Source organism: Malus sylvestris, chromosome 10 (genome assembly GCF_916048215.2).
Source record: "Malus sylvestris chromosome 10, drMalSylv7.2, whole genome shotgun sequence".
NCBI lineage: Eukaryota > Viridiplantae > Streptophyta > Magnoliopsida > Rosales > Rosaceae > Malus > Malus sylvestris.
The window spans coordinates 24,715,334-24,723,672 of NC_062269.1; the positions used below are offsets into that span (position 1 = coordinate 24,715,334).

Consider the following 8,339-nt stretch of genomic DNA (forward strand, 5'->3'; position numbering starts at 1 on the left):
TATTATATATAACATGTATTATTCGGGTAGGATTCGAGAAGGATATAGATTGAGAACCCTATAACCATAGATGAAACCATAACCGAATAATATTTCCGGTTTTTTCCTATATCCGAAATATAATTGAATTTTCATTCCCAAATTTGTTCCATTCAGACGGTTATCCACGGTTATACAAGAAAAATCAGTAAAAAATAAAAAATCATTTTTTGATTTTCAATTGCTAAAATGATCGTTTTTTTTTTTTTTTTTTTTTTGAAAAAATTAGTATCTGGTCCCTAATTTCCAATGTTCATTGACTAAGATCTTATCAATTTTAGATTTTGATCAAAATCTCTAGCATTAATATATTAATAAATTACATGTCAGTTACATAATGTTTTAAAATAAAAATTAGTAAGTAATTTAGAGTTTTAATATTCACACCTTTTTTTTCAAATGATAGATTTGTTAGATTAAATATTAGATTAGGGAGCCGACGGGGTTCGAACTCACATTGTGATGCAAAGGCAACAATCTTATTAAATTCCTAATCAATTTTCAATTCAAACATTTCCAAAATATAAAAAATAAAATTAGAATAAGTTTGTACCCATTAAATTTTTGTAAAAAAAATTTCTCAAACAAGAGTTCCCCTTACTTGTATTGCAAGCAAATCCCATTACAAATTTCATTGTCGATGTGAAATACTTATACAAATAAAATACAAATCAAAATGTTCCCAAGTTGCAAAGAATAACATGAATTGAGGCAATCTTTCCGGATTCGCTCCACCTTACAGCCTTGTTTCCCATTGTAATTAAATTTAATGTTTTAATCTTATATGTACCCGTTCATATAATTTTTTTAATTTTTTTCTAATCTTAAATGTACCCATTTCTTAAATATACCAATTTGTTGTATGAAAAATGTACCCTTTTTAATATATAAAATGTACCTATTTTTATATAAAATTCATTGAATCTTTTCTCTAATCCATTTTTTAAAATTATATGGGTACATTCTATTCCATTGATTTAAGAATGTATCTCATTAATATAAATAACTACAAATTTCATTTTAATTTTAAATACTATAACCTACATAGAAATATATTATTACATTAATGTCATGGACTTCAATAAAAAATTGAAAACCACTAAAGTTTCAATCAAATAACTTTGATAGTTAGGGGCCGCATCCAAAATCTCATTTTTTTTCTTTTCAAAACAAGTGATATTATCTACAATAAGGAAGAGGGGATGGGCCTAATCTCACAATGGCTAGCAATAATGTTGTTCAAATTTGCCTTTGGCAAAAATTGAATATAAAACATCTCACTTACAAGTGAAAAAGAATATCACTAGATCTTAGTACTAAGCGGCAATGATTGGCTTTTTAGTATCTTTCGTTGTTGATATTTGATTGTTACGTCATCAATATTTAATCTCAATCACCACAAAGCGACTGAACTAACGAACTTTATTCAATTAAGTCGAAATCATCAACAATATTCCTGTTTCCGGTCTTGATCATGCAGGCATGCAACAGCTCGAGCATTGAGTGCATATTTCCATGAGATGGTGAAACGGATTTGGAGTGGGAATTACCATCACCAGCAACAAATCTACATGCCTTGTTACCAACATGCACTAAGCTGTAACCAGCCACAACCCTCACCCTTCTTTCCTTCACCAACCTTCTCATACTTGCAGCGTCGACCCACAACCCGTTCGCTGCATAAATGCTCGACGCCAGTAAGTACCCGGCTGAGTTTTCAGGCACCAGCTCAAGCACACGAGAGGCGGCTTCAAAACCAACTTTGCTGTTCCTATAGCTTCTGCAAGCGCTCAATAATGCACCCCAAGCATTACTTGTTCTGGCGGCCATAAAACTTTCTGGGATTTTTTTGATAAATTCCATTGCCATTACAAGCTTTCCTGCTCGGGCCAGCATGTCAACTACACAAGTGTAATGTTCCGGTCTTTGTTCAATGCCGTGATCTTGAACCATCGAATTGAACAAGGAAAGGCCCTCTTCGACTAAACCTCCATGGCTACACGCAGATAGCACAGAAAGAATGGTCACTGCATTTGGTTTCAAACCATACAGCTTCATTTCTGCAAGTAAAGCTAGTGCTTCATGGCCAAGACCGTTCATTCCATACGCAGCTATCATGGCACTCCATGACACGACATTTTTTTCAAGAATTTGTCCAAAAGCCTTTCTCGATTCTCCTATTGCCCCACATTTCGAGTACATGTCTACAATTGCGGTTCCGACAGCCACTTGTGCCGCCAAACCTCTTCTGATAGCAATTCCATGAGCCCATTTCGACCTCTTCAATTCGGCAGAAGCTGAACAAGCGTCAAAAAGATTTATGATGGTGATCTCATTGGGCTTCTGATCTTGTCCCTGCAGCCTCATCATCTCGTTGAATACGGCAATTGCTTCATCGGGTCTGCCACAACTAGCAAACCCTCCAATCATGTTGCTCCACGAAACCACATCTCTTTTCTTCATCTCTCTAAAAAGTTTCCATGCAAGCTCAACATCGTTGCACTTTGCATAAGCATCCATGAGAGAATTCAGGAGCAATTCATTTGATTCGTATCCCTGCCTGATTGTTACGCAGTGCACCGACTTGCAATGAATCAAGCCCAAATGTTCGGATGTTTGAAGAACACTCACAAGAGTAACTTCGTCCGCCTCAATTCCTTCATTCCCCATAGAGAAAAACAGTGACAGGGCCTCCAAATGCTTCTCGTTGAACACAAATCCAGATAAAATAGAATTCCACGAGACCTTATTCCTTCGCGGCATTGCCTCGAAAACTTTAGATGCAGAATCCGCATCACTGCACTTGGAATACATATCAATCAAAGAGTTTCCAACGAACATATCACAATCTAAACCTCTACAGATTACCAACCCGTGGATCGACTGTCCCATTGTCAAGTCCTTCAAATTAGTGCATGCTTTAAGAACACTGACCATTGTAACACCATCCGGTTCAATGCCAAGCTCGGCTACCATCCTTCGGAACATCTGCATCCCAATTAGAGCTTCCTCACAACGCACAAAGCCCCCAATCATCACACTCCAAGAGATAACATCTCTCTGACGCATTTCATCAAACACATTCCGCGCGCTGTCCATGTCACCTTCCTCTGCATACAGACTCAACAAAGAGTTCTGAACCGAAGATACAAAGGAAAACCCGCCTCGAATCACATAACCATGTACGATCAGCCCTTCACACTTATCCCGGAGGCGGCGACACGCTTGGATTACAAGCACCAAAGTAGAATTATTGGGTTGAAACTGAAACCCATCAGCATAAACCCTAGCATTGTTAAACCACCACAACCCTTGTTCCAAATCACCCTGATCAAGGCACCCACAAACCACAATATTCCAAGAAACTCCATCTCTGCTCCTCATGCCATTAAAAACACACAATGCAGAACCCAATTCCCCTGTTTTAACGTAAAAATCCATGGCGGAATTCGCCACGGAAGTGCAGGACTCGAATCCAGTCTTGATCAAGCCGCCGTGCACCGCCTTTCCAAAGGCGGAGGAGCGGAGGGTTGAGCACGCTTTGAGGATTGGAGGGAAGGCTGAAGGGTCTGTTAGTTTAAGTCCAAATTTCTGGATTTCATGGTGGTGGCAAAGTAGTTCTTGCCATTTTCCATTAGATGATAGCTCTTTGAGCCTCACATTGCAATTGGAAAGGTTTGGAATCGTGGGGAAGCGCATTTCCAACATGCACACATAACGTATGTATGTGCTGTTGTCCTCCACTATTATTCAGTCCTTTTTGTTGGTTCTTCAATGCAGTGAAAATTTCGGGTGTAAGAGTCTTCGTCACATGGTGGTACAATATGATTGATATTTCATAGACGTTTATAATATTGATGAATTGGTACCAGCACATGAGGTTGTGACAATCAAACCAAAAAAATTTCTCAATAACGTTTCGTGTGCTTGCACCCAATCTCATTTGTATCAACAACCTAAATAAAAAGCAAAATGACTATTTACGTTTACATTATCAAACAACAGAGGAGAAAGTTTTGGAAATTTTTCATACTCGCAACTTTGAATTAGCTTTCAAAAACCGTTATTGGAACTCCAAAAAAAACGTAGGCTTTCCAGTTTGCAGAAACATTTTCGTTCTCTTCCTAGACTAAAATGACAACGTCTCTGAAAGAAATAAAGAATTTTGAATTTCCATTTCTTCTTCCGACCGACGGATATTACGAGAGCCGAGTGTCTGTGTGAGTGTGAGTGTGAGTGTGTGTGTGTGTGTGTGTGTGTGTGTGTGTGTGTGTGTGTGTGTGGTGAGGGGAGGGGGGCGTAGGTTTTTATTCACTGATTTTACAAAGTCGAAGATAAGGGTTATCAGATATTACATATCTTGACCAATATGCCTTGTACTTTGAAATAGCCAGATCCAACCATGGCTTGTAGTTTCCATTGTAATGGATCACAGCTGCATTCTCTATCGCCGTTTTGTTGAAGGCCGGGTCATAGCCGAGTCCCAACGCATGCCAACCCCGATCCAGCGGAAAGGTCAGGTTGTAAAAAGTTATAAGTCCTGGCGGCAATGTTCCAAGTTTCCAAAGTGTTCTATCCTCGTTCTGCAAAACAGTTCTTCCATCAGTTACGGTTTATTAATTGGGAATAGCTTAAGAACTTGAGAATACAAAATGGGAAATAATGGGAAGAACAGAAAAGGTGATGAAACTTTACCATGTCTTGCCAACGATGATATATACCAGTGATGTTTCGCTTCCTCCACTCCTTCAAGTCGAAGATATTCATGCCGAATGCCCAGCCACAAGCATTGGAATCAAAGTTATCAGAGATTAATGGATTTGAGAAGTTGAGATATTTATCATACCGATGGAAGCTCTCTTTACAGGTCTCCACTGCACCATTTACATTCCCTTGAAGGTCAACAGACCAAATAGGCGTCAAATCCTTCTGAACTACAATATCGTCATCCAGAAATAGGATCTTGTCCAGCTTTGGGTAAACATCAGGAAGGTAGAATCTTAGATGATTCAGCAGGGACAAATATTTTGGATTCCGATATTTAAGAGAGTCAGAACCCATAGAGAGGGAAGAAGGATGATTTGCCTTGAAATAATATTCTTGAAGTCTGGCAGATTCAAGTTGATGGAGAACAGAACACGAAGAAGAATTCAGCCATTTGAAATCATCAATGTTTTCAACCTGGACTGTTGCTCCTGCAGGAGGGTTGACAATAAACCACATTCTCATAGCAGCATAATTTAGTTTATCGGTGACTACATGGAAAACATGCTTGTTGGGTTCCTTCGCATGCAGCACGGTAGAATTAACAACCACTGATGTTGCTATAACATTATCAGAAAAGATGGCATAGTGGAAGAGAGAAGAATCCTCAAGCTTTTCTTTGTTCGCATCCCCTCTATTATGATAACCCAACAAGAAATAGTCAGATGCAAGTTGTAGAGGAAGGCAATGTAACGGTTTAGGGACTGTTTTTGCAGCAAGCTGATTCAAGAATGCACTCTTTTTCTTCAAAGCATTTACATTCTCTTCAGTTGACTGAAGCATGACTCTCAACTTCCTTTCGACGGTGAGGCAGTCATATAATTTGTCTTTCGCTGCAGAGAGAACACGGCCCATTGCTTTGGCTCGGTTAAGTGCACTGGTAAAAGAAAAATTAAACAAAATAAAAACTCTGCATAAAATCGATAAGCTTGCAAGCAGATAAAAAATAGAAAAACCTTGAATGAAGCTCAGCGTCTGAACTTGCTTCTCCAATAGCATGCTGACTAAGTTTATAGTGTTTCATGAGAGAATTAAAAAGATCAGTTTCATTCTTCGACATGGCAATGCTTGCGTAAGATTTGGCCATTATGATCTGGTCCAGCATAAGTTTCAAGGTTGAATCAGAATTTGGGCTTTCATAATCACTCCTCCATATGCTGTACTTTCCCTTGACAAGGGGATCAAAGTCTTTTGATCGTTCAATTGCTGCTGCAGCCATCTGGTTATTAGCTTCTGTATCCTTTCCTATCAACTGTGCAGTCCGAAGATTCCTCCTTTCTTGCCGCATTACCTAACGGGCCAGGAAAACCTTCAGACTACAAACCCAACTGAACAAAATGAACATAGCGAAGTAAAACAAGAAGCATTTGACAATTCACCCGACGCTTGAGCTTCACTGGGCTCATTGATGATAGACGAGAATATGGAAGTTCACCTTCACCAGATTGATGATCATCTGTAGGATGCTGAGTCTTTTCTTCAAATGTCATTCCAGATTGAGATGAATCCTCCGCCATCTGGAAAGAAGAATTAACCAAGTTAATTTCCTATCCAAGTTTCTATCTAGAAAATACAACTCCAATCCAGTTGAACTAAGAGCCTATGACAAATAGAGATGTAGAAGTTGTGAAATTTCAATCTATGTGACCTTCATTTCCTTCAGCTATGATAAGAAACTGAATATCCAATACCTCAAATCTCTTTGGATGTTCCTGCCCTCCATCAACAGGATTTTCCAAGACCCAAGAAGCGGATAGGTCCCCCATTTTAACCCTACTACTTTGCATAGCTCCAAGATTGTTGCTGTATTTTGCAATTATGTCAATATTCTGTTCGGAATAGGATAAAAGACATAAGTACCATTGGCATCTACAAACATAAATAAAAAGCACCCGTCATCAAGTACCTTTTCATCTGGTAGAGTACTGGCTCTGATCACAGATGCACCCTCTCCCTGCTCAACCAGCATATAGTAAAGATTTCGCAACTGCTCCAATTGAAGATAAAGATGAAACATATGAATGCAGGATTTGTGGGTGTCAGACAGACAGTGGAGATGCATATCACTTCAGCGATCAATCTCTCTCTGGCAAATCAAACCGGGTTGTTAAAGGGTAACCATTAAGACCCATTTAGTTTGATTGTACCAGAATAAGGTACCATACCATAGTCACCACTACCAATCTCACCACCATATTATGGTGAAATCAAATTAAACAGGTCTTAACGGTTACCCATTAAGACCCCAATGGGTTAATCTGCCACCTCCACCAGTGAGGGAACTTAAATGATTGTAGATCAAATACAATTCTTTTGGAAATATTCCCTTCACTGTAATGTATTTCCCTATATCATCAAGAAAATGACAAAAGCTAACTTTTCCCATAAACCAAATATCAACCATCTATATAACTAACTCTGAGATCAAACTATGCATACACTATAACTGCTAACTTACGTTCCACTTCGTTGTCCTTTTCTAAACGACCTCTAATGTTTCCGAACTAAGAACCCTCTTAACAAATAAACAAAAAAAAAAAATACAATTGATGCAAGGCCATGAAAGTGAAACGAAAACAACCCTGTGAAAAATCAAAGCGATATCAAATCACAAACGACTAAACATGTCTGTTTCCTACAGGCTAGTACAACAAAACTAGCATCACCACAAATGCATAGTTACTAAATTTTTATCATATGTGGAAAGGCGGGATACAAACCGTGCCATCTTCACATTGCTCACAATCACAGAGCGATCGGTATTTACTGATATCTCTTTGCCTGAAAAAAAAAAAATCAGCAACGACAATCAGAACAATCAGAGTATAACAAATTGGAATAAACCAAAAGAATCAATTCCGAAAACCAAGAACAAAGCGGGTCATACCGTGCTGTAGCACCAGATATATCTGCTCCAATTAGGACACAGTGCAAAGCAACCTAAACGAATTGATTCATCAAAAACAGAATTTAAAACCTAATCTGAAATTAACTGATGCATAACCTGATACTGCTCAAATAAGTGAATCATTTAACGGTATAACATTAATCACTAAGATTAGCATTAATCACTAGATGAATAATTAGAAGATTATTTTCATACGAGGGATTTAACTTCTAAGCTATGGAAATCGATCCGCCATTGAAAAAGAAACCCTATAAAATCACAGAGATAGTAAATTGGTTACCAATGAGATACAGAGGATAAGCAGAGAAACGAAGCTCGCCGACGTTCTCGGAAGAACTTCCATTGCCGACGTACGGAGAGACAACGTACGGAGAAACACTGTCGCTTCTTTCTCTGAATTCCAATTCAATACGACGACATGTCGTTTAGGAACTTTTTTTACTTTTTGTGGTTTCGCCGATTTACCCTTTAGGAAGTTCCTATAATTTTTAATTTTTTTAATTTTTTAATTTTTAATTTAAACAATTACCTCTTAATTTTTGTAAATAGCTAGTTCCTAAAAAAGTAACCATTCTCAACATTAGATTTTCAAATTTACATCCATTATTTCGTCTATGTTTAACAGTAG

The 8,339-nt window shown here is 38.1% G+C and overlaps 2 protein-coding genes across 7 annotated transcripts; both read right to left on the reverse strand.

Moving 5' to 3' along the window:
* Positions 1 to 1,259: 1,259 nt before the first annotated feature.
* LOC126585363 (pentatricopeptide repeat-containing protein At2g17210) lies at positions 1,260 to 3,929 on the reverse strand. Its single transcript, XM_050249763.1, has one exon. The coding sequence runs from the start codon at positions 3,745 to 3,747 to the stop codon at positions 1,462 to 1,464; it is 2,286 nt and encodes a 761-aa protein (XP_050105720.1). The 5' UTR covers positions 3,748 to 3,929; the 3' UTR covers positions 1,260 to 1,461.
* Positions 3,930 to 4,048: 119 nt separating this feature from the next.
* LOC126585364 (probable galacturonosyltransferase 3) lies at positions 4,049 to 8,097 on the reverse strand. Of its 6 annotated transcripts, none has more exons than XM_050249765.1 (9): positions 7,992 to 8,097; positions 7,691 to 7,743; positions 7,524 to 7,584; positions 6,710 to 6,757; positions 6,495 to 6,632; positions 6,183 to 6,320; positions 5,760 to 6,094; positions 4,735 to 5,680; positions 4,049 to 4,622 (listed from the first exon to the last, which is right to left on the reverse strand). In XM_050249765.1, the coding sequence occupies exons 1-9, from the start codon at positions 8,052 to 8,054 to the stop codon at positions 4,347 to 4,349; spliced, it is 2,058 nt and encodes a 685-aa protein (XP_050105722.1). In that variant the 5' UTR covers positions 8,055 to 8,097; the 3' UTR covers positions 4,049 to 4,346. The 6 variants fall into 6 exon arrangements, with proteins under 6 accessions (XP_050105722.1, XP_050105721.1, XP_050105725.1 ...); XM_050249764.1 differs by having other exon boundaries at positions 6,710 to 6,790; XM_050249768.1 differs by lacking the exon at positions 7,992 to 8,097 and having other exon boundaries at positions 6,495 to 6,606; positions 6,710 to 6,889; positions 7,691 to 7,711.
* Positions 8,098 to 8,339: the final 242 nt, after the last annotated feature.